Source organism: Bidens hawaiensis, unplaced genomic scaffold, assembly GCF_021521415.1.
Source record: "Bidens hawaiensis isolate Kalapana, Puna unplaced genomic scaffold, B.hawaiensis_p1.1 tig00028477_1, whole genome shotgun sequence".
In the NCBI taxonomy this organism is placed as follows: Eukaryota; Viridiplantae; Streptophyta; class Magnoliopsida; order Asterales; family Asteraceae; genus Bidens; species Bidens hawaiensis.
The window spans coordinates 294,110-318,731 of record NW_027494650.1 but is presented as its reverse complement, the minus strand read 5'-3'; the positions used below and the strand labels follow the sequence as shown (position 1 = coordinate 318,731).

Below are 24,622 nucleotides of genomic sequence, written 5' to 3'. Positions count from 1 at the left end.
GCTGCACTTCGTAGAAGAACCTATAGCAGTAACCGATTGGAAAGAACAAAAGTTACGCAGAAGCAAAATCAAGTTAGTAAAGGTTCAATGGAACTCGAGGCGTGGGCCTGAATTCACTTGGGAAAGAGAAGACCAGATGCGCATGAAATACCCACACCTCTTTCAGAACATGGCTTCTGCCAGCAACGTCTCCTAAATTTCGGGACGAAATTCGTCTAACAAGGGGAGAATGTGACACCCGGTAAATTCCCAATCCCTTAAACCAAGTAATCAACCTAAATACTAGGTAATCATGTTAGTCAGCGCGTGCATTTGTTATGTGCGCCCTGCGCGAGCGCGCCATGTTAGTCAGCGCGTGCATTTGTTATGTGCGCCCTGCGCGAGCGCGCCATGTTAGTCAGCGCGTGCATTTGTTATGTGCGCCCTGCGCGAGCGCGCCATTGTTATGTGCGCCCTGCGCGAGCGCGCCATGTTAAGAACCAGCGCGAGCATATGTTATATGCGCCATGCGCGAACGTTTTGGCCTTATGTTTTTCATGAAACTTAACTAGTCTGAATGGGCTGACCGTCACGCAAGATGCTAAGGCGGGTGCATCCCAAATCGTTTATGCGCGTGCGGAAGGGGAACTAACCTACCCGCATGGTGGGAACGTTGAGAGCTAGTTTGTCTGAAGCTCCAAGATGGAATTGACTTCAACATGACTGATCACTATGTTGAAATACCAAGACCACCTGGAGAATCTACAAATGAAACTCAAATGTCCCTAACTGCGAGAAGGTTACGTGCCTACCCGCAGCAAAGACATGTCCTATACGCAGAAAGCTATACGCAGAGAAGCTATGCGCACAAAGTTATACGCGCCGAACACTTAGTCTATTCTCCAGTTATAAGGAGATTACTCCCGCCCAAAAGGAAACAGTAGCGTGTTTCAGAGATTTCTACTTTTTACTGTACAACTGACAAAAGCATGCTGTTAGCCACCCTACTCTCACCAACCACAGACCTGCATGTTCTGTCCAAATCAAATCAAAATCTTTTGTCCACTCCTCACTTTTAAGTAAACAATAAACAATAATAATTTCCATACTTTATCATCATTACACCTAGATATGAAAAGATTACAAACCCCTAAAGCAAGGGATTGTGTTCCCTTGAGTTTGCCTATAAATATGTAACCTAAATTATCACTCAAAACACACTCCAAAGAACTGCGAACTTGCACTAAATCCTCTCCCAAGCATCCGTTATTTTCGATTCCGTTCCAGTTACTAGGTAAGCCGAGGTTATAAACTTGAGATCTACTATCCAAACCTTATATTCTCCTATTTCTTGATCTTAATATATATACTTCTTGTTATTTAACCGTATTCTAGACCTTCGAATCCGCGGCCAACACCAAGAAAACCCGAATCTCGATTAATCCCTTAAAGAACCACAGGTGAGTCTCACAGCCCCTATTTTCACTGTTTCACTATTTTTAAACTGTTTTCGGGGCGAGGGACACGTACTTAAATAATGTTTTATCATGGTATACTTACAAGCTATGCAAGCGATTATGTGTTTATGTTTTATGATGAGCAATGCAAACGGTTATCTAAGGTTTTCGATGTATGTGCGCCAGAACTCGAGTAAGTGATCACTTTACCATTGGAACTCTAAGGGTAGGGACTGCTGGTTTGATCCACCCACTCGTAGGGGTCGCACCTCTTTGCATGGACGAGTGCCTAGTATGGTCATGGGGCAGTACTATGGGTTTGAGCCCGCTCGTAGGGGTCGCACCTCTTTGCATGGACGAGCGCCTTGTTTTCCGGCACAACGTCCGCGCGTAACCCGCGGGACGGAATTATTGATTAGCTCGTAGTGGCAGCGCCACTTTGCATGGACGAGCACATTTTCCTGAAACGTCCGCGCGTAACCCGCGGGACGGTATTACTTATTTTAGCTCGTAGTGGCAGCGCCACTTTGCATAGACGAGCACAGTTCCCAGAAATGTTCGCGCGTAACCCGCGGAACGATTTTATCAGAATATGTTGATAGGACTATGTTTTACCAAGCATGTGTTTTAATGATGCTATCAGAATTATGTTTCAGAATGATTTGTATCAAGATTATGATGCAAACACGATTTATCAAGTTACTAAAACTTGTGAACTCACTCAGTTTATACTGATTCAAATGTTTTTACGTGTCTTTCAGGAGATAACTAGGTAGCGCATGGAGTCACACTTAGAGCACCTCACGTTGAACATCTAAAACTAGCTTTTTGGAAGATTTTAGTTCTATCCCTTCGATGCGCGTGGTTGTTCTCGCCGCACAAGGGGATATGGCGTGGAAATCTTCAACAGTTTTTATACTTGGATGATTTTATGTAATTTTTAAACAATGTAATGTATTTGTATTAAACATTTCATGCGCAATGAAAATCTTATCTTGAATGTTTGCAATGGCCCGTGCTTAAGTATCAATCCCCACTCGCGCGCGCCCGGCTGTTTCCGCCGTTCAGGGCCGGGTGTGACATATATTAACCCCCACATATTGAAGAATTTTGCATCATAGAACCCCGGCCAAACAAAGATCGGGTTAATATATAAAAAATAAAACATTAATACTAGTAAAATCGGTCCTTCAACAAAAATTAGAAAACTGAACATCGTGGTTGGTGGGTGTCTCTTAGTGTCATGTCAATCCCTAACACTGTGTTCCCGTTTCATTTAAAGAGATAAAAGAAAAGGAGGAGAATTAAAAGAGAAAAGAAAGAGAGGGGAAGGAAAATGAGTCACTTTATTTCGTGTTCCCGAGTTTAATGAAAATGGAAGGAAAGAGAAAGAAAACGTAGGAGTTAATAGGCAATTAATGATACTAACACATTTTCTCTCATAATCTCTCCAATTTGAAAAGATGATTATACATTTAAATTTTCTAGTCTTTTCTCTCCCTTCCCCACCCCTCTCGTCCTTTAAAAAATCTCTGAAACATGATTCCTTCACCTTTTCTTTAGATTTTAAATAAATCCTCATATTGTCATGTGATAGATTAATTTATTTAGGATGTTTTATCTTCAACTCCAAGTGGTAAATTTGTTTAGGATTACCAACTTTCCGATTGATGTTGAATTGGTGTTGCTTTTGACACTCCAATCTACAACCTCACTTTATAAATAGCTTAATTATTAACAAAAATTTAAATTTTATTATATTTTAATTACATCACCATAATCATTCTTTATTTATTCTATAGGCATTTCCATTATTTTTTATTTTTATAATAAAGTTAATTTTTTGTTTACAATAGGTTATACACTTATTTTAATTTTTCATATATTTTTTTAAGTTTTATTATATTAAATTCTAAAGATATGATTAAAAAAAATAATAACAAACTATATGCAAAGAAACATTATAACTTTGTAAGCTAAAAAACAAAATTTACAACATATTGTTCTAAGCTTTTGGTTGCTATCATGTGTGTATACAACTAACTTGATTATCTGCAATACGTTCTGAGGGTGGACCACCTGATGTACAACACACATATCTCATTGTTCTCAAACCCTGTCACTTCAATCCCTAAGTGGTAACTAAATTTGAGAATGAATATTAGTTACTTCAATTTTAAATAAATGAAATGTTCTCGGATTTTAAATATATCCTCATGTGATAGATTAATTTATTTAGAATGTTCAATTTTCAACTTAAAGTGGTAAGTATGTTTGAGACCGCCAATTTTGTGATTGATGTTGAATTGGTGTAGTTTTTTACACCATAGTTTACAACACCCGCTCCATAAATAGTTTAATTACTAACAAAAATTTAACTATTACTATATTTTAATTACATCACCCTAATCATTCTTTATTTATTCTATAGGTATTTCTATTATTTTTAAATAAAGTTAATTTTTTTGTTTACAATAGGTTATATATTTATTTTAATTTTTCATTTATATTTTTTTAAGTTTTGTTATATTAGATGCTAAAAATATGATAAAAAATTGATAACAAACTATATGCAAAGTAACAATATAACTTTGGAAGCTAAAAAACAAAATTTACAACATATTTATTAATCATAATGCACATAAGACTAATGTAACGGTGTCATTAAAGTTTTGATCCATTTTTGACAGTGACATGTTTAGCCTAAATCCTAACCCGCTTCTTTTCATGTCAGGCCGTTTCACAAATAACAGAATTACACATTATGTTTAAGTTTAATCAAATCTTTTTTTTAACAACTACCAATTTAATATAAATAACACTACATGGTAATATATTATATACATTGCAAATTTGACAATATAATTATTATCTAACACACATGTTGGCTCACCGCTATAACACCCAAGACTGGCAATGCTTAGGTTGACTCGTTGCCAAAACACCTAAGTTTTACCGGCCTTTTTATTTTAGTTTCGGTACTATAACGAATGTAAAAAAACCAACCGAATTTTCATCGACTCACCACCGTAACACCCGGGTACCAACAACGTTTGGGTCTACTGACATTTATGTTTTAATTCCGACATCGCAACAAACATAACCGAGACCGACCAAATTCACGTCGACTCACCGCCGCAGCACCCACATTCCAACTGTAAACAATTTATCCCAAATGTTGTATGCATATATTGTATGATCGTCTCAAGAAACATCGCAATAATAACGTGTTCCTCTTTACATAGACTTAAGTCGTAGATCTGTGGCTAATATTACTGAATTAAGAGTATATTACGAGTCGTTCAAGAAAATTAAAATAATAAAATTTAATACATAAAAAGGTAAAAAGCCATATATTGTACAACATACTATTCTAAGCTTTGGTTGCTATCACGTTTTATACAACTAACTTGATTCTTTGCAAATATGTTGTGAGTATGGACCACCTGATATACAACACACATATCCCATCTTTCTCAAAAAGTTGAAGATACGGCAGATGCTAGAATTGCCTAATCACCCATTTCTTAACAATAACTTTGGCCTAAAATATTTCCAACCATTTTGAGTATTGGCTTCCATTACCGTAACTAACTTGACGGAAATAGACTGAATTTGCGTAGACTCGTCATCTCAATACCCGGGATGCACAACGTTCGCGTTATACCAACGCTCGTGTTTACTAACCGACATCCCCATTGGTTCACCTTAATTTTTATAATATTTTTTGTTTTAGTTATGGTACAATAACGCCATTAACCTAAACCAACGGAAATTCACGTCGACTTACCGTCTAACGATTGAGACTGACAACGCTTGGGTTTATCAACGCCCAAATTTTACCGATCTTGGACTAGTTAATCATCATTCACATGAAATTAAGTACTTATTATTTTTCTTACACATAAAATTATTACAGATGTAATTTAGTTCCAAGTTTCCAATGTTAAAACATGTTAGATTTTATGGTAATGCAATGATTTGAGTATCAAAGTTATTTTATTCACAATGTAATTTACAATCTATAAATAGCTATATAATAACTCGACAATTATAAAAATAACTTTGGAAGATAAATATATGTGTATAACTAAAGTAAACTATAGAAACTATAAATATATATATAGAGAGAGAGAGGGAGAGAGAAATTTTAACTGGTCCAAATTAAATTCTATTGGGTCACGTAGTCAACTTTAATTAACGTAAGTAGATTATAGCAATGTTTTAAAAACCGGTAATTTACTTGTATCGGATTAGGTTAAAAAATGGTATAACCGGTTAAACCGGGTTATACCGGGAGGTTCAACCGGTTATACCGGGTGGTTCAACCGGTTAAATAGTTTACCTTATAATTTTAAAAAAATGTAACTTTAATCCAAAAATAACCCAAAATTAATTGATTTCATAACAAAAAATAATCCAAAAGTTAATCCATATTAAAAAAATGATGCAAAAGCACTCAATTTTTAAAAAACAGTCCTAAAGTTTACACGTTTGAATGTTAATTGTTGGGTTAAAAGTAATTTTGAAAAAATATGGGCTGCAAATATCAAAAAATTCTCGGACTTAAAACCGGTTTACTGGTAAAAACCGGTATTTTAGACAAAAACCGGCGGTACGATGTTCTAGCAAACCGGCCAAAAATATCGGACTAAAAATACCGGCATGTTATCCGAAATCCGGTTTAACCGGTTCAACCGGCCGAATTGAACCGGTTTTTAAAACACTGGATTAGAGTGTTGGTAGAAAATAGAGTAAGGTGTGGTTAGAAAAAGTTTTTTCTGTTTTTCTATTAAACAGAAAAACCCATTGTGTATTGTGTGATTACTTGAATGTTGAAACACAAGTTCTAGTAGTGTAAAATTTAAACTTCTTTTTACTAAACGTTATGTAAAAGACATAGAATATGTGAAAATCATGGTTTTATAAGCGGAATTGTGCATTACGTGGTAGCTTAAATCACTATATTACTAACACATGTGTATGTGAAGTAAAACTTTATGGATATTGATGGAATTGGTTTTTATGGCATCATGAAAAGGTTGTTCGCGGTTTCTACTTGATCGTCGTTGAGCTACGATGGTTCATCGTAGATCTACGACTAAGAAGTAAAGTAATGCTTGACATGGTGAAATCTGAGACCTAAAGTGAGTTAATTTTAGGGCTAATTTTTGTTTTTTTAAAAGACGTGTGTGTACCAACATTGAATTATTAATGTGTTAGGCGATATATAAATATGAATCAAAAAACCGAAAATTAAAGCTTATTTCCGGATTTGTGAAGTGGACTTTGAACCACGACATTATTGTGATGCGGTTCCAACTGCCTCGTTGGCCAAAAGAAATTAAGAACGATCAGATGGAAAACTAGAACATAGTTTAGACTAATATTATAATTTCTTTCATGCCTAATTCACCGGTGTGCTAAACCACTAAGAGGTTTTAATTTAGCAAACCAAACACACATATATCTGACCGAATCAGACAAACCTCTTAAATAGTTAAATCTTAATGGTCTCGGGTCCAAACAAACAATCCCTAAGATAGTTGTATATCAAACAATGATTCTTGTATAATTATCTCAAAATAAGAAATATAGTTGTTATTAGAGGTGCACAAAAAGGTCGGGTCTGAACCCGACCCGGAACCGGTTCCTAACCGTACCCGACTTGCGGGTAGGACCAGATATAGGATTTGTCCCCAGAGGCCAGAGCCGTACCCGAAACTGGTGGAACCGGAACCGGAAATGCCCGGTCAAAACCCGACCCTACCCTACCCTACCCAAAACCCGAAAAAAACCCGAAGAAACCGGCCAAATACCCGACTATACCCGGAACCGATTCCTACCCGAACCCGGTTTGACTTTTGTTTACCATACCTGGTTCCGGGTTTATAAAATACCCGATTTGTGCACGTCTAGTTGTTACAATTGTAATTACCTATTTATAGGGAAAAAAAGAATGGAAATCAATTGAGCAAAACATTATGTAACATGTTGGATGACTGGTGACTTGCTAAAAAATTTATTTCAATGTTGCTTTGCATAAAATTTGTGTTCCTACTCCATGTTTTTGCAACCACCTATTTCTTGTTATGAGGTCAACAACAATTCCTAATAAAAATTCAAACTTTCTACAACATTTTAACAAAAACTTTAATGGGTTTTCTTTACTATCCACAGCCAACGCAATTCCCAGCAGATTTCAAATCTAAACTACTTCTCTATATTTGGAGGATCGTAGTCAACATAGAGAGTTGGATGTGAAGGATCGTAGATAGAGATAGAGGTTCCAATGTGAATGCTAAACAAAAATTAAAACTCTGTAAGCATTTCTAAAACTGTGGAGATGTATACGCCAAAAAGGCAAAAACCGTTTAAAGTTAGATTAATGGCATTGACATATAACGATAAAATCTACATCACAAAGCATTTTACTCACTAGTCATATTGACCTGTTTTACTGTAAAAGTGTTTGATCTGCGAGCTCCCCCGAGATTGCGAAACACTTGCTTTAGACCCATTCTTGTCACTTTTAGCAGAAGATAATGATCCCTTAGAGTCCTGCTTGTATATATTTGAAAAATGTCAGCACATAACACACACAAACACAAGTATAACTTAAATATGAACATTAAGCAAATAAAATGAAAACCGAAAACATACTAAAGCAAACCGTTCGTTGGACTGAGAAAACTTACAAGCGAGAAAGGAGTTTGAGATCCTCTATCGTCAGGTCCAACAGAAATAAGATCATCAGATGCTTGTGTTTGCATAAACGATGCATTAAACCCCTTACTTTGATTCTTTTTGCACCATTTTCCAAGGTGTCTTTGTGTTCCACCTGGACCTAGAAGTCCAGCCGAAAAACAAAAGTCTGCATCTTTATTATTTTGTGATTCATTTGATGAAGAATTAGGTGAAACTGAAACCTTCAGCGCATCATCATCATCATCGATTAAAATGCAAGAACCGACAGCATCTTTACCACTACTTTCAGTAATAACTTCACACGCTCTTAACCTCTTTGTTTTTACAAGATGAATGCCATGCTCCTTTATCGTATCCTGCGGTGTACATGCTGATGTGGGGCCCACTTCATTTTCTTTCGTTTCCTTAGCTGTCTCCGTTTTTTTTTTGTTTTTTTCTATTAAAGTAACACACAGTAAAATTTCCATTAACCAAAAGTTAGTTATACAAAAAAGTTATTGTAATGGTTTTACCTTTAGTTTTTCAAGCTCTTTACGAGAACGGGCCTCGTTTTTCTCTAGAGTTTTGTACTTACTCATTAGTTCCATGTACGCCCTATTAGAAAAACATGTCGCACCACATTACGCCCCAATGTATACAGTGAAAATTACGTATATAAAAGTTAAAAAGGTAAAAAAACTTGCTTGTTACAGGAAACCAATATCTGTGATAGAATGTCCACACTGTGTTTACCGTGGGGCTCAGCTAAAGAAGCAAATTTGACAATTTCATTCTCTTTCAAGTCGAAATCAGAGACCCTGCAATAGTGCAAAATAAGACCTACAGTTCAGAAGTGGCAATTACGCCCCGTTTAATTATAAATGGATTAAAAAGTGAAACAGGTCCAATGGGTCAAACTATGGGTGGCAATTGTGACCCATTGGGTTGAATGGGTACATAATGGGTCAAACTAAAAAAAGAAAATGATTGAAACGGGTCTAAACGGGTTGACATTTCTCGAGTTTTTTTTTATGGAACGAGAAAAATGGAGAAAACATTTTAGTATTTTTACTTTTTATATTTCGAGTTATAATTTTTTAATTATTTTTTTTGAATTTTTTAATGAGGGGTTTCTGAAATCTCAACCCATTTTGACCCATTTCAAAAACCCCTCATTAAAAAAATTTTAAAAAAATAATTAAAAAATCATAACTCGAAATATAAATCAAAAACTAAAAAAGTAAAAGTGTTAAAAGGTTTCTTCCATTTTTCTCGTTCCATAAAAAAAACTCGATAAATGTCAACCAATCTTGACCCGTTTCAACCAAATTCTTTTTTTAGTTTGACCCATTCTGACCCATTATATACATTTTAATATAACCCATTCAACCCAGTGGGTCACATTTGCCACCCCTAGGTCAAATGAGTTAAGCAAACTAAAAGCTACACGCTTTGTATTTGTAATGCATACAACCTTCCAAATTGTTTTATTCAAACATTTAGATTATTATTGTACTTTTTTGTAATTATATTTAACACATATTTTACAAAATATATATAAACTGGACAGCTGACAGGTAGGTGTATGTGGGTCGACCCAACCTCACTCATTTAAACACAAATACAGTTATTTTTAACACATTACATATTTTATAAAACTTTGCCACTTCTACATGTAATTATCTAAACTAAGAACCAGAATACTTACAATCTGAGTGCAGCAAGTTCTATGGCTAAAGCAGTATTCGTCTCCTGCAACTTAATGCGCTCTAATTCTGATTTATTAAGTTCCTTTAACATAGTTAATATAACCCATTTCAACCAAATTTTAAAAAAATAATTAAAAAATCATAACTCGAAATATAAATCAAAAACTAAAAAAGTAAAAGTGTTAAAAGGTTTCTTCCATTTTTCTCGTTCCATAAAAAAAACTCGATAAATGTCAACCAATCTTGACCCGTTTCAACCAAATTCTTTTTTTAGTTTGACCCATTCTGACCCATTATATACATTTTAATATAACCCATTCAACCCAGTGGGTCACATTTGCCACCCCTAGGTCAAATGAGTTAAGCAAACTAAAAGCTACACGCTTTGTATTTGTAATGCATACAACCTTCCAAATTGTTTTATTCAAACATTTAGATTATTATTGTACTTTTTTGTAATTATATTTAACACATATTTTACAAAATATATATAAACTGGACAGCTGACAGGTAGGTGTATGTGGGTCGACCCAACCTCACTCATTTAAACACAAATACAGTTATTTTTAACACATTACATATTTTATAAAACTTTGCCACTTCTACATGTAATTATCTAAACTAAGAACCAGAATACTTACAATCTGAGTGCAGCAAGTTCTATGGCTAAAGCAGTATTCGTCTCCTGCAACTTAATGCGCTCTAATTCTGATTTATTAAGTTCCTTTAACATAGTTAATAGTAAGAATAACCTTAATCAAGAGCTTTGTTTAAAATTAGCATTTTGATGATTACCTGTGTTTTCGAGCTAAGTAAGCAATTGATTGTGTGTGTTTGCTCCTTGTACACGCAAAGCTACAGAAAGAATATATCATAACTATAATCAGACAAAAGTAGTTACCAAAATTATAGACAAATAAGAATAAGTGAATTGTAATAGTTAGATAGTTAGATTACCTCATTATTAATGTTTTTGAGATCATTTTCTCGACGTTCTAAAGCTAAATTGAGCTCATTAATCTTTCCTTCAAGTCTTCTGACCTCTAACTTAAGTTCATTTGGATCTTCTTTGTGAGTTTGTGGTTTCTGAGAGTCGTTAGAGTCATCAACTGACTGAAAATAGAGCCGGTTCACATCAGATGCGGAACATTTTTGCTTGCAAATTGGACATTTTTTCTTCCCCTTTGAAAAAAACTCAAACTTTTCTTGTAAGCTAGATTTTTGCCACCATTTAAAAAATAAACTTTATCAATATAATTCGTTATCCATAAACAAAAAGTAATCGACTCGTATTCAAATTTACAGGGTAATTTGCAGTCACAGGAAGCGCTAGCTAGTAGCATATATTTTTTATCATACAACGTAACACATGCATTATCAAGATCAAGAAAAGGGTTATTTGATAGTTCATCCAATTAAACATATGATAGAGTAAATAGTAAACAGTAAATAAAAAATACACCATTACACCAGTAACACCACACATATGAATCACATGCAGATAACTTGAAAGTCATTAAATAGCAACTAGGGTATTATAAATATGCTGATTTCAAATTCCATTAATTTTACACATGCACGGATTACAGATCTGACAGGATGTTGTCAAAATCGGATCTACGAACCAATTAAACGGACATTAGTAACTAATCGCTGGGCTTCCCAATGCGATTTCACGTAATTGCCCCTAAAAGGGATGAGCAATAACCAAACTGAACAGGACCAAAAACGACAAAACCGAACCGAAATAACCAAAAATCAAGTATCGCTTCTTTTTTGTGTCGTTGGTTAACTAAAATTAACTGAACCGTACAGAACCATTCATATTTTCATATATTTCTAGCCTCTATACCTCCATTTCATGTATTTAAACCTCCATTTCATGTATTTAAACCTCTATTTCATGTATTTATATCTCCATTTCATGTATTTATGCATCCATTTCACGTATTTATGCATCCACTTCACATAGTTCTAAGTCAAAAATTTAGCACAAATTATTTTTGGTTATTAAATATTAACCAAAAATTATCAAAAAAATTAACTGAATAAACCAACCCAATTAACCAAAAACTGATTGGTTAACTTGATTGAGGCTAATAACCGCCCACGCCTACCTAATATCTTTGATCAGTAAAAATGAATGAAAATCAGTCAAAAAAGGTTAATTTGATTATATAAACTACAAATTCTTGATTGAATTCCAAAACCATAACTTATAAGATCATCTTAAGTTAAAAAATTAAACCTTTTGCATAACATATCAATTAGAAACTAGGGTTCTACAGATTTGTTAATTTCAATTATAAAATCATATCACAGATTATGCATAAAGAAAAAAAAAAGATTCATCATCATCATCATCATCATCATCATCGTACTCAGTATATCCCACCAATAGCAAAGCTATGGTAGGGTCTGAGGAGGGTAAGATGTAGGCAGCCTTACCTCTACCCCATAGGGATAGAGAGGCTGCTTCCGGTGAGACCCCCGGCTCGATAGTAGTTTTGCATCAAGCCTTGGACATAAGGCACATAGCACTCAATCATCGGGACACCAGCTGATCGGTGCATGTACCCTTATCTTTCAGCTATCAACGCCACTACATGATGCCTGATTAACCGTCCGTCACTTTTAACGTTATTTTCACGAGATTAGTAAAATAACGTCAAAATTAGTGCAATTTCACTTTTGCCCACCCGAGGGTTCACACATATATACATCATATGTGCGCACCGTAAGCAAGGCTAATAATAATAATAGGAGTTGTTGATTGAGTACAGACCAGAGTTCATGGAAGACATGACCGCAGATAGAAATGACTTGAAGATCTTCAACAATTGGTTTCAGATCATCATAGCAAATTGAACAAATAGCTTTGCCGCCGAATGAATCCATCATCATCATCTAGTTCTACAAACAAAACCCTAATTCTCTCTTGATTTATTTTACATTGAGTTGGTTGTATGTATATGTATGTATATGTGTGTGTGTTAGGGTTTCAAGTTTGAAGTGAAACTGATGGGAATTGGGTGGCGGGAACTTGAATTTTGTGATTTGTATTTTCCATGTTATTTCCAAATCTTGTTCCAACAATTTTCATCTATTAAAGATTTAAATCTAAAAAATACTTGACTATTGTTTTTTTTCATAGATGTTGGTACCAACTAAACAATCAGATGAAAATGATCTCACATTTTATTATATTTGTTCTTAGCAGTCCGTGAGTAGTAGAAATTTAACGCCGCTAGATGCAGGTCGCTGGAAAAAACGTTTTTTTGCAGAAAAAACTTATTTTTTCCGGAAAACTCAACATTTTCGTCTCAAACATATCTGTAACCTTAGATCGAACATTTAGGAATCCGTCACTTCAATTTGTCAAATACAAAAGAGTAAACTGTTATTATTCGTTCCCGTGGTATGTCCAAATCTGCTGATTTAGTTCAATAGTTTTAAATTTGCATTTTCGTCCGTGTGGTTTCATTTTACTTGCAATTAAACCTGAATTCACTAACTCTGTTAAGGCTGGTTGTTAAACTCATCAGCGTGCCTCTTACATGAGAGGCAGTTTTGTCCTTTTTCTTCCATAATACAACCCGGCCCCTCACGTGAGAGGGCTTGCGAATTAGGACTGAGGTTTATTTCGAGAGAAAAAGAACAAAATTGTCTCTCACGTGTGGGGTGCGCTGATTAAAACAACCAGACTTAACAACGTCAGTGAATTTGAGTTTAATTGCAAGTAAAATGAAACCACATGGACGAAAATCGCAAATTTAGAACTATTGAAAAAGGACAAAGTTTGATTCACTTGTATTATTTTTTGTGGTTTATGGTAATTAAGGATTTGAGATAGGTTTTGTTAGGTTGTCAATATGAATCCCGAACTCACCCGAGTTTTCATGTGTGTGTTACGTGACAGAGTTATGCTCTTGTGACGCAATGACTGCCAAGTGGCAGCCGGCGGTATAGTTTCATAAGGAACGCCCAAGTCCAACTCTGAAGTCATCATGAACCCGGTTAAAACAGCATAGTCTGGCTAGAGTAGGAAAACGAGGCTCTCCAATTTGAGTGCGGTGATCTAAATTACACAATAAAGTCGTCGTTCTAAAAAAGAGTTATTATACACAAACAAATATTATAAAACACACCAAAATACTCCCTCCGTCCCAATTTAAAATTTCATATTTTGACTTTTCAAGTCTTTCTTTTGCAACTTTGACCGTAAATAATTTTGTTTGTGTCATATAATACTTGATGAAAATTATATTAATGTAAAATACATTTAAAACTCAATCCATTCATATAATTTTCATCAAGAATTATAAGACACGAACAAAAATATTTACGGTCAAAGTTGTAAAAGAAAGACTTGAAAAGGCAAACTAGGACATTTAAATTGGGACGGAGGGAGTATATTTTAATTCCGTCATTTGATATTGAGTACCTGTATCAGTAGCGTTGCAAATCGTACCAACATATTTGGTACCTACTTTTCTTGAAATTTGATACCAACACCGTATAAAGTTAAAACAATTTGTAACAAGTATTGTACCGAACCGATACCAAAGGTAGAGTCTTTGATACCTCACTTTTCTTGAAATTTGGTACTGGTATGGTATGGAACTCATCCATATCGCCAACTATAAACCCTTTCGATTATGATTCAGTTAGTGTAACAATAAAATTCGAAAAAGAGTCATCAAGTGAACCACACACATTTGACAATCATGTGCCTTATGTCCAAGGCTTGATGCAAAACTACTATCGAGCCGGGGGTCTCACCGGAAGCAGCCTCTCTATCCTTATAGGGTAGAGGTAAGGCTGTCTACATCTTACCCTCCTCAGACCCTACCATAGCTTTGCTATTGGTGGGATATACTGAGTACGATGATGATGATGATGATGATGATCGTTCGTTGTTTTTGAAAGAAGGAAATAATTATATATATATAAACAAGCACATCATCAATAGGAAAAAAAGATAATACACTGATATAAGCAACACGGGCTCATATGCCCATCGGAATAAATAAATCGGTTGCTTAAGCACACGTAATTTGCACAACGAATGTAGCAGCGTTACAAATACAAAAAAGACGTGAAGATAGCAAATTGTAAGCGCAACACCATTGTTTCTCTATAGAGATCCATTACACGGATCACGACCAGTCGACCACACGGTTTACAAGTCCTTGAACACGTTAAACAAGTCACTGTTTATGTAGTCATTATCAACCAAGCTAACCAAGTAGTAAGTGTTCTGTACCTGTTAACCAATAACAAAATAATTATCAAATAAAGCTCAATTACGGGGGTGTTTGGGATTCCTTATTTTGCCTCCTTATAACTTATCATTAAGTTAATAAGTTACAAAAGTGTAACTTATGGAACTTTTCCTCTCACAATATAAGCAATCCCAAACACCTTATTACTTTTCAAAAAGTTTATAAGTTATAAGTTAGTGAAAATAAGCAATCCCAAACACCCCCTACATATTTCCCACTTTTAAAACATATATACGTTACAGATTTATCCATTTCATTAAAATTAAATTAGTGAATGACTATTTTACCCTTATTTTACTAGAATAAATTTAGTTATTTCCCCTTTCCTAAAACATATGTATTACATCTTGAGTGAACTGCGGTTTTCGTCATTGTGGTTTGTCCAAATTTGCGGTTTTCGTCCAATAGTTTCAAACTTGCTATTTTTGTCCATGTGGTTTCATTACACTTGCAACTAAACCTGATCCCACTAACCTCGTTAATTCTGGCCGTTAAACCCATCAACATGCCCCTCACGTTAGGGGCAATTTTGTCCTTTTTTTTTCCCAAATACAACCCAGCCTCTCACGTGAGGGGCCTTGCGAATTACAGCAGGGGTTTATATGGGGAGAAAAAGGACAAAACTGCCCCTCACGTGAACGACTAGACTTAACGAGGTTAGTGTGATCGGGTTTAATTGCAAGTGAAATGAAACCACATAGATGAAATCGCAAATTTGAAAATATTGGACTAAAATCTCATATTTAGACAAATCACATGGACGAAAACCGCAGTTTGCTCTTATATTTTTATCCAATTCATAAAATTTGACTTACTGCATGACTATTTACCCATATTTTTACTAAAGGATTTTTACTGATGTTGTGACGTCAGACACATTAACCTACGCCAGTTACGCCTCAAGTGCCGATTACGCGTCCAACACTAGTAACCTGACGTGCAATTGTCGTTAGACACATTACCAGCGTAACCGGCATAGAACGCGTATCTGATGTAGGTTAGCGTGTGCCCTTTCGTAAAAATAAGAGTAAAATAGTAATTTAGTTTCGTAAAAATAAGAGTAAAATAGTAATTTAGTAAGTATTTTTTTAACAAAATGGATAAAATATGTTGTTATATATATGTTTTAGGAATATGAAATATGTTAAAATCATATTGTAAAAGTAAGGGTAAATTAGTCATTCAATAAAATAAATAAGTCAACATTGATTAATAACTATATTGAAAACAAACCTCTTGAAGAAGTGATCTTGAAGAATCATCTTCAGGGTACAACTGTGCCCACCCTCTTGACCAGATTTCAAATGCTTCATCTTTCCATATCAAGAAGCTTGACGGGTCAACGACAGTTGGTTGAATAATCTCTTTAGCTGGAAACACACCCCATGTAACTGCATTCACATCATTTTTACCCACATTTGATATCAAGTTTCCTTCTTTATTCACTGCTATGTATGTGAGTAAAGGGTACGCCTTCGATTTCTCCACTAGAGCGTTTAACTTTTCACCGGAGCAGAAGAATTCCACATAGGCTTTCTGGTATACGTACCCACCCGCTGGGCCCCACCCTTCAAAGCCAAAAAAACATTTTTTTGTTACAAATAAACATAAACAATATGCATTGCAGTAGAAATAGGTTGGTTGGGGTTATGTTAGTTATATATCTATTTAAGACCATCCACTCATAACATGTTGTACACGACACGATAAAACACGATGACTTGTTGTATTAAACACGAACACGGCACGATAATCAATTGTGTCATTTTTTCCAAACACGAACACGGACCTACTTAGTAACAGGTTAACCTATTAAGACCTGTTAAGGGACCTATTTAAACATATAATGAATAATACATGTGTAATGAAACAAAATTTTTAAAACAAGCATAAAAGTTTTAGTTAATACAAAATCCATAGAGTATTTGAAACAAAAAACCATAATACTTAACATATATGAAACAAAAAACCACAAATCCATAACATACTTGAAACAAAAAACCATAGAAACAAATCATAACATCCATTAAAAATATAATAGCGGGTTCGTCCGTACATAAGTGAAATGTCGTATATAAGTATGACTTTTAGGTTTAAGACTTTAGGAGTGTATATTTATATATTATTTTTTTATGAAAAATCTGCACATGTTACTGTTAGAAACCGGAAATCTAAATTACTGAAATTATAATGATTAGCCACATTCGAGATAGGCTTGATCCCCAAACAAAGGTAACACACCCTAATTTTGATAAATAAACATTCAACATCTGAATAAACAACAAACGATCTACTAATACTACTTCTAATGGCGGCTATTCGCTTAACTTCCCACTACATGTTCTCCTACTAATTCTCATTAATAGTTGGGCATGTATCAGTTACTAACAGGTTAGAACCTGTTAGGACACGAATTTTAACATGTCTTAAATAGTAGACACGAAACTTGTTAAGCTCAAACCCAAACCTGTTAAAACCCTCGGGTCGTGTCGTGTTAACAGGTCTGTGTCATAAATTGACAGCCCTAACTGTGATACACCATTTTGGAGGTTTATTAATGTGACATGTCATGCCACATCATAAAATCATATATATGTTTTTGGTAAAAAAAAACAAAAAACTATTTACACTATACATAAAGCTTTTAGAGGTTTACAAAACTTAAATCAAAGCTCTCAAATTATTTATCTTCTGGGATAGAATAAATTTTAAAAAATATACAGAAAATCGTACCAACGGATGGGGAGTCGGATTTCGCTCCGTTAACGGGTGGTTGGCTATTGATGGTGAGGAAACCCTTGAGGTTTATTGAAGCTAGTTGTTCATTAATAATCTTTGTCTCCGGCTGAAGTGCATCTAGTTCAGACCAAGGGCTGGTTTTCAGTTGCCCAAGGCAGTATTTCATGAATTTCTGATATAAAATGTAAATTGTAAATATAAGCACTTTTGTCACGCGAAATGTTGTGATTAGCCTCTAAAGATTGAACAAATTTAATACCTCAGAAATATCATCAAACTTTTTCAAAGGAACCACCCACTCCTCTTGAAGTTTCTTGTCACGTGCACGCGGTCGCAAGAACTGCTCATACATTAACAAACATGTATTATTTAAAGAAAAGGATAATATATTGTTTATATGATGGCCATGCAAATCAGGAAACGTTAAACGGGAAAAGGTAGCATATATGTGATAATGAACACAGACACATTTACAAGACTCGTGCACAAAAGTTAAAATATTTATGTACCTGGTGATCGGTCAATGCACCATATGAAGCATTAGAAGCATTGCCCCAACGACCATGTGGATATTGCTCCCAACCAATAGTCCTAGTTATGTAACTCTTCGGACGATTGGCCCTAAAAAAAAACATTTACAATGCAGAAAATGGTCGATTCATATATACACATGTTTGTTGCATACCAGAATATTGGCCTCACGTCTTCCTTTAGACGAAAAAGGTTGGTAGGTTTCCTCCATGGCAACGGCCTTGATATTTTGGACTCTTCAATCAATCCAAGGTTCTGCATGGTAAAATTTTAACATTTAATAATGAAAATCATGCTAAAAATTTAGAAGCAACTACTGTTTTAAAATAAAATATTATTTTAACGAGTTCCTTACGGTCAAAATTGCCAATGCAGATTTCTCCATGTTGAGTGTATAAAGATGCAATGTCTTGATTCCACTAGCCATAATTTTCTTACATATTTCAGTTCCAAGGTGAACTCCATAAGCTCTAACGGCTTCCTCGTTGTCCTTAATGGGCTCCAATGCAGAAGTGATTTCAGACGGGATCTGCAATTATTTATTACACATGATAGCAATGAAAAATGAAAGTTTCAGGCCAATTCCAAATAGCAAAGATAATAATAAAAACATTAAACAATAATACCTTAGTTTTGCAAAAACCAGTCATGCGAATGAAGCCATTATAGTTGTTAATGGGCATGATGCCGGGAACAATGGGACAAGTGATTCCAATTTGTCGACAATCATTCACAAATTTGAGAAAATTGTCAACATCATAGAAAAGTTGCGTGACAATCACATCTGCTCCTGCATCGACCTGCCATAGGAAATACCGTTCATAAGTTACAATTGGTAATCGTCTACAAAAGCAGTTAACAGTCAAAACTAATGTTTGATTTAAATAAACGATTTCCAAGGATCTTTACAAAACAAATCTTTTAGCTTGCACATTGTCCTAATCTAAGGAAATGGAAAACTACATCAAAACACGTAAAATTTTAAAAAAGATTGTACCTTTCTCTTAAGGTAAGCAAGATCCTTTGCATACGCTTCAGGTGTAGCCAAACCATTGCTTTCGATGACCTCAGGGTGTGCCTCTGAAAACAAATTTTTTAGAGACATTAAGAAAAGGAAATTACATAATATCAACCGAAAACACAAATAGAATAATAATATATTCAAGTAATACACTAATACTATTATTATCATACATGCGAAATTAGGTTCATCAGTTGTCTAGATATAAAGACAAAAGAAAGTGAGATGGAAACCTGGATAACCAGCAACAGCTATGCCAAAATAGTCACCATATGACTTGCGGATATGCTCAACCTGCAAGCAAAACGCATACATATTAAAGCCTTGCATCTTAAACCTTCAAAACCATATACTATAAAATCAGTTACTACTACAATCATCTAATACAGGCTACCGCATAATCAGGTGACCTGTGATTTTCCTTTACTCTTAAAAGCTAAACTCACCCATCTAACATTGCTAAAAAAACCACTTCACCCTGATATTATATTTCAAAATTGGTCCATATAATAAGTAATTAGTAATCCCCATACAAGTGATTCATAAACTCGATAAAATATCCTGTTGTCAGTTCAAAATGTAATGCTGCATATGCAATATAGTGCGGTTTCGGTAGCTAGTGTAGAAAAGTCAGCAACTCAATGATCAATTTGACTTAAAATTCACAAATTTGAATCTAAGTAATTGATCAAAAAACTGTAAAATGAAGTAATCTGACTAATTTCCAAAAAAAAAATATTTTTCAAAACCACCCCGTTTTGACCTCCACCTGTTCTAACCCTAAAACCGATTATGACCCGACCCCATTTGATCCGAACAAAAATAACCCATTTTTGAATGACCCGTTTCGACCCTAACCCATTTTGATCCAAACCAATTCTAACCCGATACCAGTCCCGACCCGAACCAAAAGACCCTTTTTTGAATCGACCCGTTCCGACCTGAACCCGCTCAACCCAACCTGTTTGCCAGTCCTAACCACAACAAACCAATCAAACCACAACAAGATCACAAGCAAAGCCTCCTTGGACTCATTACATATTCTGGTAACAGAAAATAACCTTTTTTGAATCGACATGTTTCGACCCTAACCCATTTTGATCCAAACCCGTTCTAACCCAAAACCTGTTTTGACCCGAGCCAGTGGCGAAGCTTGGACTAAGACATTGGGGGGAGCCAGACTCAAAATGTATTTAAAAATATTATAAGCACGGAGACCGGGCTCAAATTTTCGGCCGAAAACAGCTAGATACGTATAACAGATTTCGGGAGAAAAAGTGGTAAATTTACACTACCACGCAAAAAAAGGGGGTCCGGGCTTAAATTTTCGGTCGAAAACAGCTTAATTTACATTGCGTATAATGAAAAGCGGGTAAATTTACACTATTACGCGGAAAAAAACAGGGGGCCCCGGGCCCTCCCTATACTTCGCCACTGGCCCGAACCAAAATAACCCATTTGAATTGGCCCAAATTCTGACCCGAACTGAACCAAAATAACCCTTTTCTGAACTGACCCAAATTCTCCCAAACCCGCCCGAACGTAACCAAGATAACCCTTTTCTGAATTGACCCGAATCCACCCGACCCGACCCGACCCGTTTGCCAGTCCTAACCCATTTTGATCCAAACCCGTTCTAACCCACCCGAACCAAAATAACCCTTTTCTTAATTGACCCAAATTCCAACCCGAACCCACCCGACCCGACCCGTTTACCAGTCCCAACCATAATCAACCAATCAAACCACAACAAGATCACAAACACTTACCAAATCAAGAGCACAGGCAAACCCCCCTTCAGCCTGCACAAACTTATCCTGCCCACGTGGCGGATCACCTCTCAAAGCCAACACATTCTGAATCCCATCCTTCTTAACACTCTCAAGCGCGTAATCAATCTTCTCGACGGGCATGTTCGTGCACGTCAGGTGCATCATCGTCTCCACACACACCAGATTCTGCATCCTCCTTGCAATCTCCAAGGTCAACTCCGCCGTTGACCCGCCTGCACCCCACGTAATATCACAAAACGTCGGGCCGTGGCCCACCATCCGCTCCATCCGCTCGAACAGGTTCTCGGCGCCTTCCTCAGTTTTTGGCGGGAAGAATTCGAATGAGAATACGGGTTTTCCGGTTGACCCGGATGACGTGGACTCAATGATCTTGTCGATTACCTTCATGTTTGTTTGAGTGAATTGAGTATGCAGATTGTGGGTACAGCAAATTTGGTAAATCTATTTGATTGTTTTATCGTATGAAGAATGAGTGTGTGTTTGGCTGCTTATTGTTTTGGGAGTATGATAAATTAAGTCCTTTTAGTTTGTTGTATGGGTGCACAAGAGCCGAGAGGCTTGAGATCGGCTTGTTAGAAAGCCAAGCTTAATCGAATTTGAGCTCGAGCCTAAAAGCAAGCTCGTTTAATAAATGAGCTCGAGCCCAAACCGGATCACGAGCCTAAATGAGCATTTCATTTGTACTTGTTTGGTTCCACGTAACATATGCCTATTTTCAGTACTCTATTTTTTCGAATTCTTTTTTTTTTCGGTAATGTCTACTCACAATTAAAAATAACAAAATACTCGAAACCGAAAATAATCGACAACCGATCGGTTATAATTCTAAAATAACCGATCGCTTCGGTTTCGGTTTGGGTTTCACCCAATAACCGATCTGAACCCAACCGAACTGTGCTCACCCCTAATTTTATATATATAATTACAATTGAAAAAAATAATAATTATATATATATATAAATATAGGTATATAAAAAAATATTTAATAAATAGTAAACGAGCCAAGTCTGAGCTTGAAAATCTACTCACGAGCCGAGCTCGAACTTTGAAAATAGACCTTGAAACGAACCTAGTCAAGCTCGGGTTTGGCTCGTTTGCACCCCTACTTTATTGGACGTTGGTTATATTATTGTTGAAGAGTTTTTGTTTGGTTGTAAATGAGTCAGGCTGGTCGTGGGGTGCTTGGGAATGTCTTATTAAAAGATGGATTCGAGACGGGTTTAAATGAGCTTGAGATTGAGTGTGAATAAGTTATGCCTTATTCTAAGTTTAACTTATCGAGTATACTAGGTAGGTCATTACACTTTGTTTAAGTTGGTTATAATGTTTCAGAGGGTTTTGCTTTAGGTGCAGACAATTCAAGTTGTTCGTGAGGCACTTGAGAATGTTTAACTAAAAGTTTGATTCAAGACAGGTTTAAATGAAATTGAGCATGAAAATAAGTTTATTTAATAAATGGCCTCGAGTCTAGGCTTCACTATGTTGAGCTGAGTATCGCGTTACGTGTGTTTAAATTGGGTTTACGGCTAAGGGAACCATCAGTGTTTGAAATGTATCCAGTTGCATGCTTAAAACTCAACGAATTTTCAAAGTCGATGCCTCTTAGGTGAATGAAAAAAATCAACTAAAGGAACCATCACTTTGAATTTAAAATAACGAGGTTGTATAATGCTCAAAGCAGTGTCGAATCTTACAAAAAAGTTGAGGCTTACCCCTCAACCTATTTTAGATACGCCCCACCCCACTTCAAAATCATGTTGATGTGTAGAATTACCAAAATCATTATTGATATTAAGATATAATCGAGCCTGATTTCTTCATTAGAATCAGGTCTTTGATTGTCATTTTCATGTCAACCGATCATGTTTTACCCAGTTTGATATGTTTAAAGCCCTTTGCTAAGCTCTAGATACGTCATACATTATGGTGTTTAATAATTTTAAAAATATTATATTTAGTGACTTATTTATACTTGGTGTCTTAGTGATGCTATACTAAATTTCAGTAATTACTTGCCCGTATGTAACTATGTATACATAACATAGGGGTTAAAATGAAATTAAAATTTAACCAACGACCTCACCAATCGTGTCTCACCAACCCCAATATATCAACCATCGGACCCACTAATTGGATGAAAGGATAAACCTAGTGGGAGTGTCAAAATTGGTTGACTTGACTTTTATTATAAGTTTTTAGTGATATGTCTTGTTATAAAAGTAACCTGATTGCGTTATAATACAATATAAAGCACATATTTGTAAATTTAAAGACGAGACAAAAAATAACACTTGTAAAAGAAATTAAATGAACTACACAAGGATTAAGGAATTAAGGATCTATAAATTCATGTAATGGTTTCTTACATACTATATAGAGAAATAAATAAAAATTACTTTTTTAGAAAGACAAACTGAAAACAAATAATTTCATATTTTGTGTATTGGTTGATAATAATCTCATATTCAAAAGTCTTTGTCAATGGTCCAACTTTTTAACTATTTTTCTCTCAATTGACCTATGTTAAAAAACACTTATCGCCGTTAAGTTTTTTTTCCGAATTTCAAAACCGATGCTTTAGGGCCTTGATCGAAAGAAGGATACGAGTCAACTTACGTAAAACTTATCTCGAAATGATTATCCAAAAAGAATACGAGTCGAAAGGTTGGACCGTTGACATATATTTTTAATGGTGAGATTATAATTGGCCAACACACTAAAGATGTGGTTATTTATTTCCAATTTGTCTTATGGATTTATGTTTCATAGATAACCGATAAAAAAATAACATGAATTGTTATATTATTTAGATTTGCACACAATCTGGTTGTGTTTTTACATGTGAGAAAAGTATCAAGAATTGTTTTATCTTTTGATTGTTGTTTTCTTACGTTGTATTATATAAAGTTCATTTTTTTAATAGAAAACACACTATAGAAACTGATAAAAACCACTTAGAATGTGTGCATAAAAATTGCATGGTTGTAACTAAAAGTAACGAATCAAACAGTCAAACGTATCATTGTAAAGTTTAGACGAACCACTAAGAGCGAGTAATGAGAAACATTATAAAGTGGATTACAAAATTGAAGATTTTGAAGCGTACCTGATTTTAAAATAACATTATATCACCTTAACAGTATAAAAGTCAAATAATGCTCGTGACTCGATAAATGGCCCCCTTATTTAGCTATTTCACACCTTAACCACTTTACCAAGATAGTGTTCTTAATTGATTAGTTGAACTTATAGTATCTAATGGTTAATATACTATTATTTATTATTGTTAGTTTTAGTAGCTATGTTATGTGACATCTGCTCTGATCCGACCCGACCCAGGTACCCGTTTCTCTTACCCGATCTCTTTCTTTTATGATTTAATATTTATTTATGCCTATACTTTACTTTTAATAATAATAAT

General features: G+C 35.2%; 1 protein-coding gene and 1 pseudogene across 1 annotated transcript; both read right to left on the bottom strand.

Annotated features, from left to right (window-relative positions):
• Positions 1–7,874: 7,874 nt before the first annotated feature.
• LOC143577164 (uncharacterized) lies at positions 7,875–12,773 on the bottom strand (annotated as a pseudogene).
• A 2,037-nt stretch (positions 12,774–14,810) lies between these two features.
• On the bottom strand, positions 14,811–21,588 carry LOC143577156 (methylenetetrahydrofolate reductase (NADH) 1-like). The gene is made up of 11 exons (XM_077061077.1): positions 21,178–21,588; positions 19,642–19,702; positions 19,385–19,467; positions 19,014–19,187; positions 18,743–18,916; positions 18,542–18,642; positions 18,366–18,477; positions 18,116–18,196; positions 17,851–18,028; positions 16,351–16,685; positions 14,811–15,098 (listed from the first exon to the last, which is right to left on the bottom strand). Exons 1-11 carry the CDS (start codon positions 21,586–21,588, stop codon positions 15,015–15,017), a joined length of 1,794 nt encoding a protein of 597 aa, XP_076917192.1. The 3' UTR covers positions 14,811–15,014.
• Between the last annotated feature and the right edge of the window lie 3,034 nt (positions 21,589–24,622).

Excerpts from the sequence above, each read along its gene's own strand:
- LOC143577156 (XM_077061077.1), bottom strand. The coding sequence starts at position 21,588 with ATGAAGGTAATCGACAAGATCATTGAGTCCACGTCATCCGGGTCAACC. Across the intron at positions 18,029-18,115 it reads AGTTTGATGATATTTCTGAG|AAATTCATGAAATACTGCCT; the intron begins GTATTAAATTTG and ends ATTTTATATCAG. Across the intron at positions 15,099-16,350 it reads CAAGATCACTTCTTCAAGAG|GTACAGAACACTTACTACTT; the intron begins GTTTGTTTTCAA and ends ATTGGTTAACAG.